General features: G+C 41.9%; 2 protein-coding genes and 1 pseudogene across 3 annotated transcripts in view; all 3 read left to right on the plus strand.

Annotated features, from left to right (window-relative positions):
- The window catches only part of LOC126407724 (E3 ubiquitin-protein ligase TRIM21-like), a 409,915-nt gene that overhangs the window by 202,912 nt on the left and 181,341 nt on the right, over positions 1-25,662 (plus strand). The gene's annotated exons all lie outside the window — the stretch shown is intronic.
- The window catches only part of LOC126407718 (E3 ubiquitin-protein ligase TRIM21-like), a 363,104-nt pseudogene that overhangs the window by 145,504 nt on the left and 191,938 nt on the right, over positions 1-25,662 (plus strand).
- LOC126408039 (chemokine-like protein TAFA-5) overlaps positions 1-25,662 on the plus strand; it is a 56,259-nt gene that overhangs the window by 11,393 nt on the left and 19,204 nt on the right. Inside the window, exon 3 of the mRNA XM_050073394.1 lies at positions 16,801-16,928. Coding sequence (XP_049929351.1) covers positions 16,801-16,928 — 128 coding nt within the window. The remainder of the gene's footprint in view (positions 1-16,800; positions 16,929-25,662) is intronic.

Below are 25,662 nucleotides of genomic sequence, written 5' to 3' on the forward strand. Positions count from 1 at the left end.
TGTGTGAGGAGGAACAGGAGGAGCACTGCCAGAGCCCTACAACATGACCTCCAGCAGGCTACTGGTGTGCATGTTTCTGACCACACTGTCAGGAACAGACTCTGGAGACGCCGTGGTGAACGTTATACTGCCTGTGACATCATCCAGCATGACCGGTGTGGCGGTGGATCAGTGATGGTCTGGGGAGGCAGATCCTTGGAGGGTCACACAGACCTCCATGTCAGTGGGGAGGCAGATCCTTGGAGGGTCACACAGACCTCCATGTCAGAGCCAACAGTATGACATCCTCAGAGTCACTGTCAGACCTTATGCCGGTGCAGCGGGCCTTTGGTTCCTCCTGGTGCAGTGGTGAATCCCAGATTTCTACTAAAACATTTGTACACAGTTTAAGCACAGATTTTTTCATATGCACTGTTATTGAATGAGGCCCAGTGTCTACAGCTCATTTCAAATCTATCACATGCCATACACACTCCAACCTTATACAAGGTTACGAGCTAGTCTTGCCTTCATCTGATTTAAACAAGATGACTTCCTAAAATGCCTCAGATATTTGAAGATAAACACCTAAATATTAATATTATTCACTGCAGTTAAAGTTTGTGTTGTTGAAGGTTTTGTCGGAGCTGAACAGGTTAAACTCGGTGCTGTCAGTGATCAGAGGAGTCTGAACGTGCTCTGCTGCTCTGGGAGGATATTTTCAGCAGCAGACTCGATGCTGCTGATCGCTGCAACCTGTTTTCTGAGCTCAGAGTCTCATCAGCAGCTTCCTGTTTTTTTCCTCACTGAATTTCTCTGAAAAACTAAAACAAAACCTGCTTAAACTTTTAGTGACCTCGTCATTGCAGTGGATGACCCGGAGCTGCTGCTGGTTGTCAGATAGGAGACATCGGATAATAAACTGGTTGACTGACGTAAACTAAAATGTATGTCTTCATCTGTCAACACCTCAGAAGGGTTAAAAAACTTTTTAATTTACGTGTTTTACATTCAGTGCTTCCTTTAAACATTTATTTATTTAGAAAACTCATAACTGCTAAACACTGAGGAGCTATGCAGACAAACGTATGTGGACACCTGAACCATTCGGCGATATATGATAGTTGACACATAGCCTACTTTTGGACATATCTTACACCCGGTCCAATGCAGTGTGCAGCGCAGAGCAACAGTCATCGCTAGTTTCACACTGACACAGTTGTCATTTTCACGCTTAGCGCCCTCGTTGTGTAAGTAGCAAATGTACTTGCCCGCATTTGTGCGCCCATCGGAATTTAGGTCTTAAATTAAGGTGTGGGCAGGGGCATTGTTGGCAGGTTGCTAAGCTGAGGCACAGAAAGTGACCTCACCGTTGACCAACAAAAAACCTAACCTTAGGTCGGACTGGTGCAGTATTTTCCTGCTATTTAAAGGGTGCAGATTTCTTTCTCTTTTTTTCCACCTGGACCTTTATGCTCTGCCATTTCTCCTCTAATCATCAGGCTGTAACCTGTGACAGGCTGTTATGATACCACAAGTAATCACACATTCACATATATGGAGTTTTTCCACATCGGTTTATATCACCAAAGGTTTATGACAAAATCACTTGACGACACCGACTCCCTTGTGCGCATGGCGAGAGAGGAGAGGGGGGAAGCTGTGCTGCTGCGGCGGATCTGCTCAATTAGTTCCTCTGCAGGGAGGGTAACTCGCGGTAACTGTTCATGAAACATTCAGGACGCCACAGTTTATTCCACACTACTGAAGCTGCTCCTCTTTTTGGAACCACCGCAGAGTCGTAATAATTTTGCTTTCAGCCATGGTTGTTGTTGCGGTGGGAAACAGTATGACGTCAGTATGTCAAGAAGTTGAAATATTGCGAGCATCACAATACCGATTTTTCATATAATTTTAAAAGATACCGTTATTATCGTGAACAAGATGACATGGCACACCCCTGGCTTAAATGTCTCATGATATTTGCTGCAGTGACATCACTGCTCTTGCTGCCTTACTCTCAGCAGTAAACGGCTCGCTTCTCCAATTTGCTGAATCCACCATGTAACTAGCAGTGCGCCAGGTGCAGGCACTCCTGGCTTTTAAAGGGAATAGGAGATGACACTCTGATTGGTTGAATTCATGTAACACCCAGAACACACTTAATTAAGGGACTAAATACACTTTGCCCTTTGCGCCTTACTTTGCACCCAGATAATGCATCATTTAAGTCGCAAAGGTGGAGTTGGAGAAGCCCTAAATCTTATAAATACAGTGCAGTATAGATCGTTTAAATACGGCCCTGAGTGTGACGTACGTCAGAGACACTGACTCAAATGTCACTGCTGCAAAAGGTAAACTGATTTGATGTATTGATCACTCTGCCCTTTAGCCTCAATCAATGTGAAAGAGAAATCTTTGTAAGTTTCCAGCAGAAAGAGTTATATCTCATAAAGTATTACAGTGCAAACTTTCGCCTCCTCCTGAGTCTCTCTGTGACCTTTACAGAGCTGTGTCTTCATGTTGGTATTTATGTCAGGTTGTGTTTTCTGTTGCAATCTCAGGTAACAAACTCTGGAGTCTCTTCAGTGTTTCAGGGAGAAAAACTGGTGTAGCTCAGATAAAATGAAAACTTTATTCAACTCAAGAGACCAAAAAAAATGAGGGAAACAAAACAGAAGTGTCTCATAAAAAATATAAACAAAAAACTTTCCCCACTCACATCGTGGGACCTGTAACACGAGATGGAACTTTTTTACCCAGAGGGAAGTTGTTTTGCAGGAGTTGCAGTACAAAGGAGGAAAAAGTGCAAATATGAAATGTGAGTAAAGGTGCAAGTAGACAAATATTAACAAACAGAAGCCAAAATATAAAATATACACAAGGTTAATGATGATAAGTATCATGTACATATTGGTGGGAGAAGTATCAGGCATTTACTGAAGTAAAAGTAGCGATACGACAAAGTGCTTGTGAAAGTCCTGCATTGAAGTAAAGGAAGTCTCAGAAAATGTACTTTTATTAAAGTAAAAGTTCTCATTATGCAGAATAGCCCATGTCAGGTAAGCTGCACATTAGGGCTGGGCGATATGGACAATAATTCATGTCGGGATTTTCGATAAAATTGGTAAAATGTTCAGCTGCAAGTCACAAACACTTTTATAAAAACAGACTGTGATCAAAATAAAATGCAAAGACAGGATTTTTTTCCCTGTTTGATAATGAACAGCTGCACAACATGTAAATGAAAAATGATATAAAATAAACAGCAGGGCTGCACATTAATGTTTCTGCACACAGCACTGGAGCTACAGAGGTTTAAAGGTTTGCAGCACAGGACACTGAACTATAACATGACTTTAAAAGGATCAGGTCAGTTTGACACAATTAAAAATTCGTTGTGGGAGGACTTAAAAAGTTGGTCTCCATCTGTCGACCTTTCAAATGAATCTAGTGCTGGAAAATGACTTCAATCTTTTTATTAATTTAGGCTATTGATCTTATTTCTGCTCAGAGCATCAGCAGAGACACTTTGTCCTCGCTATATACGTCTTGTGTATGAAACGTCTGAGTTGTCCCTGCTTTTGTTAACCCCATCTGTCTCCTGCATCCAGGCGCTGTCAAACAATAAACTACAGTTACCAAGAAGAAGTCACATATTAAGAACGGAAAGTTGGGTATAACACGTTACTTGACTTTCCTTTCATAATCTGTGACTTCTTTGTCCTAAAATTATAACTTTAATCTCATAATATTATGACTTTATTCCTTGTTGATTTAAGACTTTATTCTCAAGATCTAAGATTTTTTTTTTCTTTAACTTGGCCCCAATCCTCCTTCGTACAGATGATCCCAGTATCATCATTCTAGCTTTAAAACTCAGCCATCGATAGCCTCTTAAAAACAGGCGACGGGGAAAAAAGCAGCGCGTTATTTTCCCACCTTAAATGCATCACAATTAAGGGCCCGAATAAATACATAACTTTTGTTAACTCTGTCACATCCATCATGTATGCTACTCAAGAAAATTAAATTAAATCCCTGTAAGTTTGGCCCTTTACAAGGTTTAATAGTCATAGGAAAAATATTTTTCATATAGTGTTAAAAAATATATTCCCAGCCAAGTTGAAGGTTTTGTTACAGGTCTTAGGGATGAGTGTTCATCAGTAATATAACTTTATAAAAGTTAAATATTTCCATCTGAAATGCTTCTCTTTTTACAGTTTTGTTTTTAGTATAGTTTTTTAATTAAGTTAATTCCCGGTTCCTCCTGTCTGGATGTCAAAGTATCCTTGGACAAGATACTGAACCTCAGATTGTGACTGTGTATGAATGTTTAACTGATCTTGTGTAGTAGCCTCGGCCACCAGTGTGTGAATGTGTGAATGTGGCTCTGTAGCGTAAAAGCATGAAGAAAAGCTCTTTCATTATTATTACACTGACTGTAAATAGTAACATAGATACTTCTGCTTCTCATTTGTTACAGTGAAAGAAGTACAACACACCTTCATCAGTACTTTGCACACCCTTTATATCATTTTTTCCATTTCTGTGTTCTTATATATTTTTTGGTTATACTTTGGTTTGGTTTGGTTATACAGTTCTGTTTTACTTTAACTCATCCTCAAAAAAATATCATTTTAAAGACACACAAACCTGTTTTTCAGATTTTTTTTAAAGTGTGTGAGTTCAGAAAGTCTTAAATAAAACTCTCAGCAGCTGCTGTGTTTGGATCTCAGTGACCTTTAAGCTGGATGTTGGTATTTATGTCAGTTTGTATCTGAGGCAGCCGCTCGCTTCGCTTCATGTAGCTCTGCTGCTGCAATCCCCCAAAAAGAGCTCAAACCGATCAGACCGCAGTCAGCTCTCGTCCGTCCTCTTACATCTCAAAGCTCCGGCTTGAATACCTCGTCTAACTTTAACTGTGAGTCTGAGTCCTGGTTCCTGTGTGGAGGGATAATCCCAGCATGCATCACAAGGCCACGAGGCTCTGAGCCTGTGTAGAGAAAGAAACAAACAAGAGACGGGAGACCTTTTTGTTTCTTATCAGGTGGAGAAGAAGTGAAAAGGGCAGAGAGGCGGTGATGTGTTTGGGAGCTCTGAGGCGTTCAGGGTGATTCCTCTGATCTGAGACCAAAAAAGAAAATACGGTGGGAAGGTGATAAATAAATGTGAAGAAGTGAAAGAATATCACAGCAGCAGCAAATATTTTTCACCAAAACATTTTATTTTATTTATGACTTCTGTATCTAATAATTATATTTATCTCAGAATTAAGGGATAGTTTGGATTTTTTTGAAGTGGGGTTGTATGGGGTTATTATCCATAGTCGGTGTATTATAGACAGTAGATGAGAGTCGGCACGTCCCAGTTTGGAGAAGCAGGCAGGAGTCTGATACGGAAGCTAAGCAGTGTACTGCTGTGGACGGGGGTCAGCAACAAAACCTATTTTACCTGGCTGAAAAAGTCCCACCAAAAAAAACAAAAAACATCAATATCAGTTTAAGTGTAGACTATATTAAGAGTATTTCCACAGCTTTACCTTTCTGTCAGACAGCCCATTGTGAAGGCTTCAGTTCCCCATCTTTGCTCTCGTCAAAGCCACCAGACTCCACTGACAAAAACAGTCATTTTAGTTCACTGAACACAGGAGCTGCTGGTCTGCTGCTGCCTCCATCAGTTGATTAGCTTGTGTTATTGTGTGACTTTGGTGTATCTGAACTAACCCTTTGAAACGCAAAAGTCACACAAAAAATAAACAGTTTAACTATTCAAGGCAGTGGTAGACCAGCAGCTCCTGTGTTCAGCTATGTTAAATCACTGTTTCTATGCCTCTGTGTCGATGATGACCTTGGCCCGTGTCATGTTGTCCTTCCGTCCATTGGTACGTACAAACTTCCCATCCTTGTAAACACGATATCTCAAGAATGCCTCAAGGAAATTTTCTTAAATTTGGCACAAATGTCCACTTGGACACAACAATGAACTGATTAGTTTTTGGTGGTCCTAGGTCAAAGGACTTGGACTGAAGAAAAAACTGATTAGAATTTTGTAGTAGAGGGTCAAAGGTCAGTGTGACCTCACAAAATATGTTTCTGGCCACAACTCAAGAATTCATATGCTGATCATGACAAAACGTTTCTAACCAAAAGGTCAAAGGTCAGCTTGACTGTGACATCATCATGTTTTAACGTCATATCTCAGGAACAGAAGGGGAGACATTTGGTCAGATACTGAATTGGTGACTCTAATCTTGACACTGTGCTGATTGTATAGATCTTCTGTGTGTGAAGCATCCATGTTTTCACTGACATGGATGGAGACTGTCAGAGACACTGGACTGGTGGGCGGAGTCACACAACCACGGGGCGGTAATTCTAGTTCTCATCGGAGTCTGGGTTTGAAGAGAGCGATATAATGGCTTCATTTTCTTGGTGGAAATCGCTCTCTGACGTTAAGATAAAGCAGTGAAAATGTTCTAAAGAATAGTGTACACCTAAACTCATATAGAATTTTTTAGGGGGCGAAGATACATTTTGTTGTTAACCCCTCCAAAGCAGTAGATTGCTGAGTTGCTATGTCTAACCCCAGGCTGCTTAACCAAAACAGGGTGCTTGCCCACAGACCCCTTCTGTATGTAATACACTCTTAATGGATAAGTACCCCATTCAACCCCACTTGAAAAATTCTGAAGCATTTCTTTAAGAATCACTTATCCTGCAGATCAGTGGTTCCCAAATGGTGTGCCGTGATGCCAATCCAAGTGAGCAAAAAAAGTTATGAATGAATTTTTAATTGACTCTATCGGTGTGTTGTGTACACCCATTTCCTAATAAAGAGGTAAACTCTGAGTAAAAAATTATTTTGTTTAAAAAACCTTCACCTATTTGTTGCTGTTTGCGTGTGGGAATTATCAGTGTGTGACTCATCAGAGGCCCTGATTGGCAGCCAGTGTGAGGGATGATAACATTTAAAAGCAGAAAAGTTTGAAAATCACTGCCATAGATGACATCTGTGTGAAACTAATATAGGGCTACTATCAAGACATCTGGGTCACATTATTACATAAATGTATTTTTGCGGTAGAGAAATTTGTGTCTCATAATTACAGAGAAAACTGTTTGGAATCATAGGAAATTGATCCCACAAAGAGCTCATATTTATGACGTCCTTATGTTTTAATCAGAAGGTGTTTGTCTTATAATTACAAGATTATTTTGTCTTGTATAAGCGTGGGATGTCGAACAGGATCTTTGTCTCATGATTTTAAGAAAAAACCTGTCTTGAAATTTAGACCCTATAAAAGCTATATGGTAATCATAAAATCTGTATCTCATAATTAAGAGAAAACATCTCCTCTTTTTCTTTTTTTGTATAAAGAGCATTCTGCAGAAAATAAAGAAATCAGGCTCCAGGGAAGAGGAATCTGTAGAAGGAAAAAAAGGACAAGTAAAGGACAAAAACATCAAAATAAAAGCTGATTACAAAGTGGAGAAAGAAAAGTAGAGTAAGCAAATGTGATTTTTCTCTTCTGTCTGTTCTTTAAAACAGGAATAATGGTGTCCACTTCCTGTTCAGAGTGTAGCACACTTTTTATTTTCTTCCATCTGTTTGTCCTTCGCCTCGTTTCCTTTTCCTTCGTTCCTCTCGGGGGACAAAGCAGCGTCCCTCCTTCTGGACGCCGTCTTTGATGAATGAAGCGATTACAAAATGGCCGCCTCTCTTTTCGGATAAATGAACTGCGCTGAGCGGCGGCGGCGGATGGATCTGTGCTGCGGTCGTTCATTAATCAGCGCCCGCAGGTGTTCAGGTGTTCACTGATACCTGAGATTAATCCACTGCGTCTCCGTTACACACAGTTTGTTAATGTGAAAGTTTCTGACTGTTTTCTAAATTTAACTTCTGGTTGTTTAGTTGTTGTTGTTGTTTTTTAATGGATCCTTACAAACAAATAAAGCACCTGTGAATTTATCTCATTATATTTATAATCTCATACACCACAAGTCAGGAGTTTGGGATCAGCTTTTACATAATGATGTTTTTCTTCTTTTCTCCAAGAATGCCTTTTTAACAAATATAAAAACATTTTATTTCAGACACCAAATGTGTCATTTGCATTTGAAACACTTTGCCCACAGTGTTGCCTGACAGGGGAGAATACTGTGCAACCCTGGATTTTGATTTGAACCAGTCCAGAAAAGCATCAGTGATCCTCGATCATTACTGAACCTAATGTTACCCTATGTTAAATAATAATGTTGAACTATATGTAAAATGATTTTGAAATAAGTTAAAAGACCATTTTGATTTCATTTTTAAAAAATAAACACATTTTTGACATCTCCTTCTAAACTGTAGTGCAGCATGCACACATCCTGGTGCAGACTATTTACTGGAGTTTACCAGCCCGTCACTCATGCTGCATTTGAAAATAATCATAAGATCAGCTCTGCACATGTGAGCATTTTTGATGATGGCCTCCATCCAGTCCTTTGGTCTTATCACATTTAACCATAGTTGTCTTTGTTTTTGTTGACGGGCAGTGGCGGCTGGTTTTGAGCCATGATGATAACATGATGTCATTGTGTTGTTGGCCCTTAAAGATCTTTTTTTAGCGTGTCATCGTCTTGTGTTTGTTATGGAAAAAACGGTTGTTGAATAAAATTTTTGTCATAGTTTTCATTAAGGAAATGAACACTGTTACTGCGCACCTGACACTGAAATGGGAAACCTTACCTCTTTATATCTGCACACATTTTGATGCTCAAACAACTGGTGATTTATTCTCTTCTTATTCAACCATCAGAGGGATCTTTGTCTCTTTCAGTTGTCTGGTTGAACCATACAGTGTTTTATTCTCCATGTACAAAACAAATCCTTCATACAAAATAACATCTGTTTGTAGAAAGGTCTCTCTATGACCCAGAAACATGAGAGACCATTCAAACATATACAGTAGTCCTTTCACACATCTGACTGAATCCAAGTGAGTTTTGGTGGCAGGCGAGTCGCTGGAATTTATACCCAAACAGTCACAGATTTTGTGACTGTGACCTTGGATATGGCGCTGATCGGTTTAGTTAATATATTCCATACATGATGGGTTGAATTGATGGGTTCAGTGTGATCGCTCCAGCTGATTTCAGGGAACAGCAGCATTTACAGCCTCACTGTGAGGCGTCTGATAAAATGCCACTGAGGTAATGGAGGCGTTATGGAGGGAGGCGTGTGGCATGCTGCTCACTCAGCGGAGGCGTCCTGGGACGACGGGGGGAAAGAGGCGAATCAACAAACAGTGGCGGCTGCTGTCAGCCTCCATCCTCGTCCTCAGCAGGAAGTCAGAGGAGCTGTGATTACATGTCGTTCCTCTCAGAAACAAACCGGGCGCTGCTGTTTCCTGCTGCTCTGCTCTCCGACACCTTTCATTGCGTCTCAGGGAGGAATCTGAGCACGCTCAGTGCTGCACTGCTGAGCCACAAGGAGGGAGCTGGTGAAATGTTTCCACACAGGTCAGACCTGGGCAGGATACTCAGATACGCTCTAGATAATATAACCAATAGATGTCCAGTCAGAATTCAGTATCTCTGCTACATCATTTCATGCCACAGTTTCTCTGTTCACACATAGGGCAGTCATAATCATCAAAATATAATGATTTGATATACTTATTTTTCTTCATGCCATCACAGCAGGGATACTGAGTTTGGCTTTGCAACTAAATCCATGTTGTTAATTTCAATTGGCTAATCATGGAAATGATGCGATCGTCAGTTAATCTTCAAATAGTTTGCAGGGACAATGTTTCACTTCTCGCTCACTGCACAAAGATTTATTTTAAATAGCTTGATATAAAACTGTTTTGTAGGCCGACCAAACATAAGGAAACAGTGGTTTAATTAATGTAGGAAGCAGCTTGACTTTATTTTGAAAAGTTAATATGCTGGGGGAAACACAAAGCCTGTGTTAACTGTTCCAGCGTCATGTTGTCTGCCCCTCCCACCCCCAAACCAGAACATTCTACTCCAGTGAGACACAGTGGGAGACACGCTATGCTAAGCTAGCTAGTTGCAAGATGGTTAGTAACGCCATTACAGGAAACAGAAGATCATCTGATAACCTTCATGTCTAGTGTTTGGAGCCACTTTGGTTTCGCTGTGAATAATGAGGGTGATGGCGACAGAGAGAGAGTGGTGGATAAAAACACACGGAGCCAAAGAACAAGGCACCACACCGCTACAGAGTCTCCTCAGGAGCTAATCCAGTAGACCAGTAACATCCACAGCAGCACACACCCCGAACCAGGGAACAAGAACCGCTGTGCAGCTACAGCCTCTCGTTTAGCAGCTAACATTGGCACAGAGCTTGGAGGACATAGTGAACTTACCGCCTACACACAGTGGGTGAAAGAAATGACACAGATACTGAGTGCTCTGATGTCAGTACAAACATAGTATTTCTATAGTAGGGGAGGGGTTACCTTAAGGATGGCCCAACAAAAAAATCCTGGACACAGAAATGATGTGAAACAATTTATTGGTCCAACTCAGCAGTTCACAATCTTTTTACATTTTCAACATGTATTTTCAACTTGGTCTCACTCCAGCGTCAAATATGGGCTCTTGGGCGGTGACCTCGGGCGTCACACGCCAAAGAAAAAGCCATCCTTTCACGTCGGCATGATACATGATAATGGCCGGTCGCCATTAATGTGTAACCGTGACTGGCTGCGTCAGGGGGAAAACATGGCAGGACAACAGCGTGAGTTAAGGGGGCGAAAGTCCGAGGAGGATAGGTGGGAGTGGTGGTGGATGGGTCCAACAACCTCTGACCTTCACCCGGGAGGCTAGTGTTTGCATCCCTTATGATTGTTAATACAGCCGTGATATTTTTTTCTAAACCCAACCACGTGTTTGTTGTTGAAGGAAAAAACATCAATTTGCAGTGTTGTACTAACGTAGTGCTTTTATTTTGAAAGAGACTGTATCAAACTGTACATTTCCTGTGAAAACAGAGGTGTATTTTGAAAACAGACAATGCATGTAACAGGCTGAAGTTGACACGGCGTCCCAGAACGTCAACAACCAACACACCCAGGGTACCTTGGACGTCATATGTGGACGTGGAAAGTCCATGACCAAACGTGGACATGTGACGAGGTCGCAGTGAGGATGTGTTGGTATTTAATAACGTGTAAATTGTGCTGAGAGAGAAATCAATAATTTTGCTTTACCCAGACTAACAGGCCCATTTTCAGCCCGACTGTAATTCCTGCTTTATACAGATGAAAAAAAAGTGTATTTTTTATACATTTAAAGCCTCAGTGTGTAAAAATGGTGAGAAACAGTGACATCAGCGGTCAAATTCTAGATTGCAGCCCTCACTCACTCACCCCTCCCGTCGAGTAAGTGACGGTGGCCTCGTAGGACAAAAAGCCTTGCGCAGACAGCAGAGTTTTTTGAGTTTTTCAGGAGTATCTAGCAACGAGGTGAATATTTATTTAGGAATCTAAACCATGTTACGATATGTTATAGCTTACCAGTGAGTTATAGGTTATCTGTGAGATAAATGTTAGGAGTGTTTTATTTCGAATTGTTTTGGTAACACGAGCAAACATTAGCACAGTAACGCTAAAATAACACATTTATGTGATAGTCACGGCACAGTGCGGCAAATATAGGTTGGTACAATTATAATATGCGTTTCCAGAGTGTTCTTCCACAGGACACAGGGAGATGAGGAAGAGGGAGAGGAGGAGGACCAGGGAGAGGAAGGGGGCGAGGGGGTAGAGGCGGTGCAGGAACGGCCAGGCGAGGAGGTGACGTTAGTGTCTCGGCTACCCAGAGGGAAGAGGAGGAGGAGAGGGCGGCAGCCTTCGCAGCAGCGCGAGAGGAATCAACAGATTAGGCTGTAGGCTAGGCTAACCATTTAGCTGTAGCTCTGGGATAACGTTAGCCAAGGCTAGGATAACGTTAGCTGTCACTGGAACTTAGACAGAGGGAAAAGTAGTTGCAAACATGAAGCCAAAATGATTTTAAAACATCAGATTGAATTCCCTGTCTAGCAGAAAGCAGGCAACCTCCGCATCCCCTGTGAAATCCTTCTTCTTCACGAGTTCTTTCCACCTGGAATAAGCAGCGCCGATATTCACTCACGTTTTGTCCCGTCCTCGCTTATCTGATCTTTGTCTTTTATTTGGTGGCGTGGTTTCCCTCTTACGGGGCAAAACATGTGTGTGGTCCTCCATTTAAAGTGCGACAGAATCATAAAAGTACAAAGCAGGTTCTCGCAGAAGCGCCCCGGATTGATCTTCATCTTAACCGTCTCCAGTGACGGCAAGTTTTAGGTAAACGCGAAAGGCGAAGCACGTATATACCTTTCGGCCACTGTATTCAAATATGACGACGCAAGAGGGCAGCCTCCAGCAGACCGCGCCCTGCCTGTGTATATATAGAGAAATCATTCTAACCCTATGAGAAAGCTTCCATTTGTATGTGAATTGCATTACACTAGTAAATATATATTTATGAAAGCAATAGTTGATATTTGCTAATAACCAACCATGTAAATTACACATTGTAACTTTAAAGATTGAAAAAATGAAGGACATTTCTCCAACATTTCATTTTTCTGCCATATCATAAACATGAACCGTTACACCCTTAGTGGACTGGTGACCTGAACTGAATGCACAGAGACATGACTAATACCCAACTGCTCATCTGACTCATATCAGAAGACAGAACAAGGAGATTTACCCAGATGTTGTAATATAACACAACCTTTGTGGTATTTGTACATTTAAATCCTCAACCTAATTTCTGAAAAATAACCTTTTCATGAAAGGAGTGGAAGTGTTTCCTCACCCTGGAGGATCTCTCTCTGTCATGATAGAGGTGTGAGCAATGTGAGGATTTAATTAAGCATCATGGCTGAGAGGAGCCGCTGCTGTTCAATAGGAAATTGGTTTGATAATTGGGGGCTAACGGGCTATCACAATCACACCACTGCTCTGCTGCTCCGAAGGGAGAACTGATTACCTGGTTATGTATTACAGGCCTGTACAGACTCTCATTTTCTTCATCTTTCCCCGGGCTCACAGAGTGTAATTTAGTGCCGGCTGAAACGCCGCGAATGATTGGGTCAGTAACGAGTCGCCCAAACAGCAGGAAATCCCTCCGAGTGAAGAATTCATTTTCAAATGAAAGAGAGAGGTGAGACACAGGATCAGCTGGAGCTGACAGTCACTGACTGACTTTACACTGTGTGTGTGTGTGTGTGTGTGTGTGTTTTCCACAGAGGATGCCTGCTGTGGGTACTTTGGGCAAACACATTTATTTTATTCAAGTTATGTTACATCATGTCATCCTGTGTTATGAAGTGTTATGAACATTTTTAAGGCCCTGTCTACACGTACTGTATAAGGATATTTTTTATATTAGATATTTCCCCCTTCGTTTGAATACAAATCTGTCCACACAGCCTTCATTTTAGAAAACATCTCTGTCTACGTTAGAACTCAAATTGTAAGCCAGGCTAGTAGTTGGAGATAAATGTTTCATAAGTAAGTAAGTAAAGTGTAAGACCATAAAAAAGCCTAAAAAGAAACAAACAATAAAACATAACAGCAGACCTTATACACACACTAAAATCACAAACATTAAGCCCAGTTCAGACGAAAGATTGTCAACAAGATGAAACCATTTTAGAACGTTGCAGAGAAAATCGCCGGCGGCTGGTTTTAAAGCATGTCTCCTGTTTCAACAGCCAGTGAGCTTCAAGTGAAGTCCCCTGGTCAAGTCAAAATTTCGTTATAATTAGTGGATGAATTCTTGAGTTACAGCCAAACACATGTTTTGTGAGGCCACAGAGATCTTTGACCTTCGACCACAAAATCCTTATAAGTTTATGTTTCAGTCCAAGGTTTGTGCCAAACGTAAAGAAATTCCTTGAAGGTGTTCTTGAGATATTGTGTTCACAAGAATGAGACAGATGCAAGGTCACAGTGACCTTGACCTTTGACCTCTGAAATCCAGTCAGTTCATCACTGAGTCCAAGTGGACGTTTGTGTCAAATTTGAAGAAATTCCCTCAAAGTGTTCTAGATGTATCACATTCACAAGAATGAGACAGATGAGATGACGTAGACTTGACCTTTGACTTATGACCATTTAAATCTAATCAATTCATCTTTGAGTTCAGGTAAATGTTTGTGCCAAGTTCCCTCAAGCTGTTCTTGAGATATTGCATTCATGAGAATGACATGGATGCAAGGTCACAGCGACCTTGACCACCAAATGTAAAGAAAAATGCCCTTAAGGTGTTCTTGAGATGTCACGTTCACAAGAATGAGACAGATGAGTTCACATAAACTTTGACCTTTGACCTATGACCAGTAATCAGTTCATCGTTGAGTCACAGTGAAGGTTAGTGCAGATTTTTTGAGATATCGTGTTCACAAATGTACGGACAGACAACCCAAAAACACGGCACGGCTGTCGCTGGTCCAGAGGCATAAAATTAAACAGAATGGCTGATTTCACATTATTGAACGATTTCAGTAAAGATGCTGCACAGTTTAGCATGTACTGATAGTGTGCCTGTTATACATGTATGTAAAAATAAACTGTATTTGCACACAACCTTTACATTTAGGATTTTGTCACGTCAAAGTCTGTTGGTTAGCTGCAGTGTGTTAGTGGACAGAGGAGGTGAAAGTGAGAGGCCAAGTGTTTCAAAAGCTAAGATTTCTCACTAAGATAAGTGTTGGTTGGTGGATCAGATACACACCAAGTTAATCACTCCACAACTCCACCAGGTTCTCCTGATTTTCCACAGAACAAGAGGAGCAAGACTTGTTCATGTTCTTGCTCCGCCCTGGAGTCCCCTCCGTGTGTACTGTCCACTCGGTTTGCTGCTTCCTGTTCGGTGCTGGACAGAGCGCAGCTGTTGGTTGTCGACAGTGTTTATAACATTAAACTTCAGTATTTGCATGAGCCAAAATGTTTCGGGAACATTAACATGATTGATTTCATCAGAACATCAAGACAAGAAAAAGCAGACTTAAGACAGTTTGGACTGAGTTTCTGACCGCCTCACACCAAGTCATCCAGATCACAGAGCGCGCCACAATGTTAGCAACACTTTTATGATTTTATTCTGGCATATAAAACTGGTCTGCTCCTGTAAAACCGCTTGAAAACTTGTTTGGTGTCAGGCCGGCTAAAACAAGCTCATTATTTTGAGTTACTGAGCCTCAGTGTGAGCCGTATATGTCTGATATATAACGTCAGTCATGATAATCTTATGAGAAGACTGACCTTCATACCTTCATTAATCACATGCATTAGTTACAGGTAATGCTTCTGTGATTCGTGCTGTTGTTTGAAGCTTCCTCCTCGTCTCGTGTGTTTCCTCTCTGTAATGAGAAACATCACTTTCTCTTCTCCCCTGTGTGTGTTTTTTTTCTCCCTCTGGGACCAGCGGCCATCTTTAATGAGATACACACACTGTTAATTGCTGACAGATGTTTGTTCCATATCCTGACGAATAAATTAACAGCGTCTTTTTTTTATTTTATTCTGTGTCGTAGAGTTACGACGTGCACGATAAACTCATGATCGTCTGATGAAGAGAAGATATCAAGTTGCATTATGGGACATGTAGGATGTGTTTTTGGAGCTTGACGCCACTGAACGTCCTGTGATTCTGTTTATTTCTCGTTCACTGTTTCCTCCTCAATTAAACTCCTCAACACACTCCTCCTCATCTTCATCCTCTTCACCCCCCCCCCTCTCTCTGTGGGCCAATCAGGGAGCCACAATATGCAAATGTGGCTGTGAGAATGTCCTATTTCTTTATAAATAGCTGAGTGTGATGAAGAGGAGGTGTGTACAGTAAACAGAACCAGTCCTCTGATGTTGGACTGAGTTCAGTTTGGTTCTTTGATTTGTGAGTTTGTGAGAACTATTGGTCGACTAGGAGAATTCTTAGCTGGGGCAGCCCGAGTAAATATTATGATAACAAAATGAATATATCTGCAAGTTGCGATTCCGGCGTTCAATCCAGCACAGACCTTTAAACTGGGTAGAATCAAGACCTTCGACAGTTTCTGACACCGGCATTGAAAATAACCAACAGGTTTTATGATGATCAGGCAGATGCACATTCATTTACATCCAGTCTGTGCTGGCTGAGCTCTTCCTTTGTAGCACTGTCGCTTTTTATTGGTCAATGGCAGAAAGCTTTCGGGGTGACGCTTCAATGGCTTTGTTGAAAATATCCACTGAGTTTGGTGATGTTTGTACAAACGGTCATTAATTTATGACCCAAGTTTTGTGAAGAGCGAATGCAGTTGTTTGGAACTGGTGACGCCCTCTGTTTCAAAAAAGTTTTAGAAACATGATTCAACATTATTATTTAACATATCCTGTAAGTTTTGGAGACAAACAGTTTCTGATTTATATTCTGATTCGTGTTGTGCCATGTCCATTTTTTACATTCCAATTTATTGTTATTCTCTATATTCAGCAGCATCCAGTGAACGAAATGTCGTTACTCATGAATCAGTAAAGAACATATAGCAAACAAGACATTCAGCGTGGACAGGACATTAAAGTGAAATAAAGTGCACTGAGAATACTCATAAAAACAGAAGTGCAGAGGAATAAGTGTTGCATAGTTATGAAGTAATAAAACAGCAAATGATGATCTAGATAACAGTTGAAGTTACTTTCAGGGTAGTGAGCGATGTAAACTAATAAAACCTCAAAGTAAAAATCAAGATGAAATAAACTCACCTGTCTCTCCTCTTCCTCCTCCTCAGTTCGTATCGTGTGGGCTCGACAGTGGTGTGAGATGTCTCCGTGTTTGGACGATGAAGGATGTGATCTCCTGGTCAATCAGTCGGGCTGGACCTGCACGCAACCAGGAGGCCGAGTCAAGACCACCACGGTGAGAACCAGACCGTTTGTTTGTGATAAACTGAAGGATGAAGTGTTTCTTTATGAGTTCAGAAAATTCTCCTCAGGATTCCTGCAGTTCCTTAAAAAGTCCAAGATGGCATTGAATTCACTAATCTAGGTGTTGATTTAGATTTGTTTTAGATTTTATTCCAAACATGCAAAATAAAGAAAAATTCAATGTATAAGTAAAAAAAATCAGAATATCCTGCAGACATATAAATATAAAAAGTTAAAGGAAGTAAATTTTTGTGAAGTCCCACGTCTTTTAAACTTTATTAATAAACTTGATACTAACATAAATATTCACACTTTAATCTAAGATATTATTAGGCCTTAATCAGTATTAAAATGTCTTAAATCAATCTTCTTAAAAAAAATTAACTTAAAATTTCACAATAACTGATAGCTGATTACTTACTGTTGAATCCAGCTCACAGCTCGCACCAACGGCTCTGGTGTGAGTGTTTTTGCTGGCTACTGAAACATCCTGGTGCAGACTATTTGCTGGAGTTTACCAGCCTGTCACTCACAATAAAAACACGGCCGTTCTCAGCTTTCAATGTCCGATAGTCCACAACTAACATTTTCGTCCTGTCAGCGAAAATGTAACATAAATTTGTCTTAGTTTTTATTATCAAGAAACCTTTTTTTAACTCGTCATAGTTTTCACCAACGAAATTAACACTGGTTTGGACAGAATTTTCTCAAATTATAAATAACTAATTATAAATTTTATTTATTTTTCTTCTATTTTGGTTGTTGTAAAATTGGTCTTAAAGTTAAGAAGTCTTTAAAAAGTCTGAAATCTGACTGTCTTAAGGTTCATTCTCACTGCTGCGATGCGGAAATTCGGGACGGATTTGCGGAATATTCGCGCAGCGCTTTTCCGCGTTTAAACCATGCACACAGGCGCGGTACGGACGTGGTACGGACGCGGTGCGGAATTTCGCGTTGTTGTGTTCCAAGTCAGCGCAGTGTGAATGGGTGTGGGTGAACATGGACGAGAGTAGCAGCAGCAGCAGCGAGCTAGCAAGCTAACGTTTAACAAGCGTCAACATCAACTTTCTTTAGCACTTACCACTCTCACTGCAGCCACCAAGCTGGACAATGGACTGCCAGACATTGTCCTTTAATTCATTGTTCATAAAATCATCCCGTCTTTTATCAAAAAGGACGGGGTGCTGTGAAACGAGGTTTATCAACCTTTCTCCCATACTGTCCTGCCTGACTGGATTTTGGACTCTTCTGGGTCTGCGCGACGTCACTATAAACAAACAATTTCATTGGCCCAGCTGTGTAGTTCCGCCGGCGATTTCCACTGGGGTCAAAGTCTGGGCGGAAACTTTTTCACCGCATGAAAGTTGGTGTGCAAACTTCCATAAGAACCCATGAAATCAGCTTTTATATTTTTTCGCGAGAATAATCCGCACGGATATTCGCCCTCAATGAGAATGGACTTTTAGAGCTCTGGAAAATACTGCTCTTCCTTCTGAAGCTAAATAATCTCTCTCCTGGATCAGCTACTCTTACTTCAGTATGTGAATACTTCTTCCACCACTGTTTCATACAGACCTTTTTAGAGGAAAACCAGAGAAACTGGACAAAAAAAACAGTCTTAGCATTTCAGAAACAAACACACTGGTTATATTGGACAGAATTACAGACTTTAAGGCAGATTAAAATTGCGGCGTCATTGTGAAGACGGCAGGTGTGCAGATACACACTGTTGGATTTTATTTTTATCATCCACCTGTCCACATTGCTGCCACGGACACAGATAGATTCATTTCCTCTGTACTGTGACTCTTTGTTACACCAGAGGGTGTAAAGGACACACTCTTTGTTTCTGTCGTTCACACACGGTCAGAAATGTTATTAAAGGAAAATGTTATAAATGTAGAATGAATCTGGAAATGTTCTTTAGAGTGAGAGTCCTTCACTCCCTCTGTGCGTTTAATTTCAATCAAAGGTCTAATTTTAAACATCAGCTTCTAATAACATAATAACATCTAACGAGGACGCTGCTGGCCCTTATTAAAATCACAGCCGGTGCGTGTGTGTGTGTGTGTGTGTGTGTGTGTGTTGATTGAATAATTGCTACCCATGAGCACTCTCCTCTCCGTCTGTCACTCTTCACAGCGGCTGATTAACTGGAGTAGTTTCAAAAGCCTCCTCATGCAGCAGATATCATCATCACACCAACCAAACTCTTGTTGATTTTTAAAACACGGCGCTTCATCTTCTTTCAGTCCTTATTCTCCGTTGGAGGCTGGTTATCTTGATGAGGCTGATTATCTGATTATGTTTCATTACTGTCTATTGAAAAACCCTCTGATGGCTTCAGTTGTGAGACTTTCTAGTTTACTGTGGTTCTGCAGCAGCGTCTGTTCACCTGCGTTCTGATCAGCACCTGTAAACTGTGCTGTGGTGGCTTAAAGGAATACTTGTCTCTCAAAATGACCATTTTTATATCAACTATCAGTTCCCTTGAATTCGTAAAGAAAACGTTTTTTTCTTGCATGCCTCCACGGTGAACAAATGATCCAAAAAGGACAACATTCTTCATGAATTGAGATAAACAGGGATGGTGTTTAACAACAGCAAAACTATATCAAATCATCTGTCTACAAATTCTCACACAACTCGTGCAGTATGACCCAAGTCTTATTTATGCAGTCATACGCTCAGTACTTCCCAAACACATGCACAAGTCGGACACAGAAAAGACGAGAGAATCCGGCCAATTTTCAAAATAAAATAACAACAACGCGCACTGAGGAACGTGAGGAGAAAATACTGTGTTTATAATTTAAAATAACACAACAGTACAAAACCGAACACATTTTTCAATACCCTAATCACTTCATTACTATTTTAATTTTGTGTCACTGAGCCTACAGGCATAATTACATGAATAAAATGGTCAGAACAATATGCCCCATTCATTCAGTGTTTATCCAACATGCTCAATACATGGACATGCAATGACAAACTGTCATTAACTTATTACGTTATAAAAAACGATTGAAATATGGAGTTACCCATGTTTAAAATGACCTGTTGATGTGAAAAAACGAGTACTGACAGGAACAGACGAGTGGAGTCGATGTTTAACTGGCGCGGAGAGCGCAGGAGAAATGCGCTGCCTGTGTGGACAGTCAAGCGCCTGCGAGTATACTCGCAGGACTTCTGAAGCACTACCGCATCTGGTGTGTCCAGGCCGTTATGTCAACAACGCTACATGAAGCAGATGAATGACTTTTTCTCTGCAGTGTGAAAACGGCAGCCACTTAAACCACTGACTGTGCACTCTGCCGCCAAGTGGGCAGGGGTGGTAATTGCAACCGGTCAAAATGACTGACGGCCTTCAGATTTTCTGGTCATTGTAGTAAAAAAACGGTCAATGACCGAGAATATCCGGTTAACGCGACCCCTGGTTGACTCATCACCAGGCTACCACCCTTGCTCCTCACAGCCAGCTACGCCAGACACCTCTCAGGTGTCGTTCCGTCTGCCCAGTCGGCCAGCTCGCTCTTGTTAATGGTTGTTCAGAGTAAATGTTTTGCCTCCAGCGTTTTCTTCGTGGCGTGCCCGTTCAGCTCAAAGGCCTCTCCAGCTCTCTCTCTCCAGGCCAATGAGTAAATGCTACCAACCCCCAAGTGTGACCTTTGACCCTGCCTCCTCCCACCTGCCTAAACCACACCCACATCTACAAGACATTCATTAAACTACCAATAAAGCTATCATACCAACCCCCTCATGGCAACACCACTCCCTGATGGCAGTGTCCCCCCAGCAGGATAATGCATCATGCCACACCATAGAAAATGCTCAGGGACGGCACAAGGACTGTGACAAGGGGCTCAAATGAACCTGGCCTCTAAAATCCCCAGATCCAAATCTGATAGAACATCCGTGGGACATGCAGGTACCCCAGATCCACAGCGGGGCCTCCTTGGATTGGACTTGGCTCTGACCTGTCGAGGCGTGGACACAGGACTTCTGGGGCTGTCTTGTGGTGTCTGACACCGCAGCGTTGCATCCTTTGAGTTCTGTGGGTTGAGAGGTGGAGAACCAGCACATCCCACAGGTGCTCAATCAGGTTGGGACTTGGGGAATTTGGAGGCTGGGTCGACGCCTTCTTCTCTGTCATGTTCCTGAGCATTTGTCATGGCATGCTGCACCTGTCTGTAGTGGCGATTTGGGTGGGTGGAGCGAGTCAAGGTTTCGAAGGTTTCCCAGCAGAACATTGCACTGTAACAGATGATCAATGTTATTCACTTCACCCGTCAGTGGTTTTGGCCAGGTGGCATTCTCTGAGGGTGAAACATGAAGCCAATGTCAAAGTGCCCACAACAGTTCCAGTTACTCTAATGACCACTTGTGGCTGGCTCCAAAACAGTGTCAGTCCCCAGAGGCCTCCATGTGAAAATGCCCAACTTAAAGCAGAAATAAACATATTTACAGCCCGGTATAAAAACAGTTTTGGTCTCTGTAGCTAATTTCAACATTCATAACAACTGTGTGTGTGGGGGGGGCAAATTTTACAAGAGTCCAGACCAGCCTTCACTTTAAAGTGGACAAGATTAGCCTGCCTGTTCTCCGACAGTGCAAGTTTCTAATCAATACAGACTGCTGCAAAGGTGATTGATCCAGCTATGAACTGTCTTCTTCCTAAAGTCTCCCCACTGCCTTCTCACTAACACCCTTAGTGGCTTGAACATAAAAATACTGGATGAGAACACTTTAGTTAACTTTTAAAAGTAACAGTTGTTGTAGTTGCTGAAATTATTTAAGCTGCAAGTATACCTTCGTCTATGGACCTGATGTAGCTGTACACAATCTGTAACTTTACATCACTGAGCAGAGGCTACGTGATTATTTAAGAAACCCTTCAGTCAATTCTAATGAGCACAGGAAACTTTAACTACAGATGAGTTTCTTTCAATTATGCAGAAGCTTAGAGCCAGGGTTCGAACAATAATCTGAGCTTCGTGGGGGTCTCCAAAATAACAGTGCAAAATAACTTAATTCATGCCCACACAGCGATGGGACTTAAAAAATTTTCAGCCGTATAGAGCTCCGGGTGTCACGTGACTCAGTTTGTTTACACCACCATGTTGGCAGTCCTTGAGTGAAAATGAATGGCGCCAGTGCTGATTTCAGGTCGTCAGAGTTCACTTCGTAGATTAAAGCCCCGGATATGGTGCGATATATCGCAAACTTGACCGATTAATCATAGCTGACCCTTACAATGCCCCCGGGGTGCTTTTCAGTAGTATTGACACAGCCAGAGCGGACAATTTTCCAATATTGCAGTATCCAGACATCTACAACTACTTGATCAACTCTCCCTCGTCCTACTCCGCAGATTCCCTGAAAGCCGATAAGAGCCTGGAGGGGTACAAATGGATACAATCCAATACAGTGGACATAATCTCAACATATACCGGTAATACAATAATGTAAGTAATTTTCTTATCCTACGTTTGTTTTGCGCTGCTCATTGAGTGAGCAACATCCTTTTACTAGCTCCGCAAAATCCACGCCATAATTCAAAGGTCAAACTTGCCTTTTAATCCACGCCATAATTCAAAGGTCAAACTTGCCTTTTATAAAAATGAAACAGTTAGAAATCGCAATAAATGCATGTAAAATAAACATTAAAGTTAGTGAGCGTCGGATTCTGTACCTGATATGAAGTGATCACTACACAAGTGGTATCTGTTGCCTGTGGGCTCCGTTTTCTTCTGCTCACTTCGTGCACATTTTATGGCAGTAATCCACCTCCGCCGTCTTTCGGGATGTTTTGGGATTCGATAAAACGCTCTCTCCTTCACATATCGACTGTTCTGACACCCAAGGGCACAACAGCTGTCAGCCCGAAGAAGAGACGAGTTAGCTGTCAGTTAAACAGTCAGTTGAACAGCGCACTTTCCTGCCAATATGGCTGTGTTTTGATTTTGACTGTTGCATGGTGGGATTGAATGGTGTCAGCTACCCGAGTTCTATTTCACCACATTTACAGCACATAAAACAATATAGGCCTACAGCGCCCCATGGTGTCTTGGCGCCGTAATTGCAGCCAAAGGCCTGACATTCATTTTGTCTCGCTAACGTAAATAGTACTCATTACACTGAAAAATGAATAATTTGTGATAAATTAGTGGTTGTTAATGTTTTGTTAGAGACCCCCACAGATGTATGGTTTTACAGCTTTCATGGGAGCTAATGCCCTCTTTATGGGGGCTCAGCTCCCACTGGCTCCCACATAGTTCGAACCCTGCTTACAGCAATAAAACAGTAACATCAATCAGATATAATAACTGCAGTCAACGTAGAGTCAGTCAAACACATCAGTTCTTTCCCTCAGCTTTTCTTATTGCTTTTTTTTACTCACAACCTGGAACAACTCATCCATTTACATTTTATTAAGGTCCAAAGTTAAACATATTTATGGGACTGTCTGCGAGGTGTCACCACAATCTGTGAGTCTGATCTGCCCCTCGCTCCTCTGTAGTTCCACCCTCTCGTCCAAACACTTCTGGCTCTGAAAAAAACAGGATGGCGACGGCCAAAATTCAGAATTTGAGGCTTTGGAACGACAGTACTCAAACTAATGGGTGACTTCAGGGTAGCTCTATGCATTATTTATGCAGTATATGGTTTTGGCCATCACATTCAGACGTTTGGTCGTGGACTTTTCATGTTGAGATACAAAGTGCAAGGTACCCTAAGTGCGTTGGTCGTTGACGTTCTGGGACACCATGTCAACTTCAGTCTGTTACATGCATTGTCAGTTTTCAAAATACACTTCTGTTTTCACAGGAAATGTACAGTTTGCATACAGTCTCTTTCAAAATAAACGCACTACACCACAAATTGATGGTTTTTGTCCTTCAACATCAAACACACATGGTTACTTTTAGCCAACACACACACGTGGTTGGATTCAGGAAAAAGAACAGGGTTTGGCTTTACAATCTTACACAAAGTGAACATCAGCCTCCCGGGTGAAAGTCGGTGGTTGTCAGACCCACCCACCACCACTCCGCCGCATCCGTGCTATGTTGCGTGCCCTTAAACAATAATGGGCATCAGCCGTGTATCATGCCAACACGGAAGGACGGTTGTGGCTCAGAGGTAGAGCAGGTCATCCACTAATCAGAAGATCAGGGATTCGATCCCTGGCTCCTCCAGTCCGCATGTCAAAAAATCCTTGGGCTAGATACTGAACCCCAAATTGCTTGTATGGCCGCCAGTGTTAGACTGTGTGTGTGTGAATGGGAATGTGACATGTAGTGTAAAAGTGCTTTGAGTGTTTGGAACACAAGAAAAGTGCAGTCCATTTACCACTTACTTTTTTCGTCCGTGTCTGACGCAGGAAGTCACCAAGCCCCTGATTTCGACGACTTCAGAGTCAGATCAGGTTGTCTTGGCTGATCGGTGTAGGTTTACTGTTGTTAAATGTGGACCCCAGTTATTTTAATTCATGATGTTTTTTAATTTTCGGTTCACAGTGGAGGCACTGGGGAGCACGCTGTGAATTCAGATCTAGAAGGGAGACGTCCTGTGATGGATCTTTAGAGTACATTACAATCTGAATAAGACCAGTGTGTGGAACCTGTGTCCGGCGGGACGGTAAGACTCTGAGTGAAGGACTCAAGAGCACATAGTGGGCGCGCATTGGGTGTATGATTGTGATAATCACTCATTAAAAACAGACCCAACCATAGCTTGGGCTGTCGGCATCCCTGCGGGGGATGATCGGGAAGTCTGAGTCAGCTACTGCTGTGACTCGACACTGGGGAGCATGCTGTGAATTCAGATCTAGAAGGGAGACGTCCTGTGATGGATCTTTAGAGTTCATTACGATCTGAATAAGACCAATGTGTGGAACCTGTGTCCGGCGGGATGGTAAGACTGAGTGAAGGACTCAAGAGCAAATAGTGGGCGCGCATTGGGTGTATTATTAAGGGAGACGTCCTATACATGCATTAAAAAACAGACCCGACCAACCAAATTCAAGCTGATTCAGAGCCAGGGACAAGAGATCCTAGCTGAAATCTCTGACAGAGCCGGTTTTTGAAATTAAACTTAAACTTAAATGTTGTCTAAGAGCACTGTTTGGTGGCTAGGAGTAGCAGNCTTGCCTTGCCTTTGCTTGCCTTGCCTTGCCTTTTATTTTGAAAGTCAGTGACACAAGTGTAACCTTTGACCCCGTGGTCACATTGGTCACCGACGTGGAGAACTCCAGCCATGAAACTTTGCAGCCCGAGGATGANTGCCTTGCCTTGCCTTTGCTTGCCTTGCCTTGCCTTGCCTTGCCTTGCCTTGCCATGCACGAATAACAAACTTTTGGTCTGTATTCAAGGTAACATGGTGAGTAATTAATATAGAAATGGTCATTTTGCAGGTCAAGTATTCCTTTAAAACATTTCTTACAAGCTAAGGTCAACTGAAGTCTTCTCAGTGCGATGACAGAAATTTGTGACACGATCTCTGACATGCGCCTTCTCCTACCAAATGTTCAGCACAGCCCAAAATATATTAAATAGAGATTGTATAACATTTCTCATCCTTAATTAGAGGCAGGAGTCAGACTGGGTGGTGGCAACGCAGACCAAACATTATGCATGACATTACACACAGTATATGGTTTGTAATGTTTTTGGGTCAGGCCCAACTAGGTTCAGCCAAAGATTCAAAGGTGTAGTAGCAGC

Source organism: Epinephelus moara, chromosome 20 (assembly GCF_006386435.1).
Source record: "Epinephelus moara isolate mb chromosome 20, YSFRI_EMoa_1.0, whole genome shotgun sequence".
NCBI lineage: Eukaryota > Metazoa > Chordata > Actinopteri > Perciformes > Serranidae > Epinephelus > Epinephelus moara.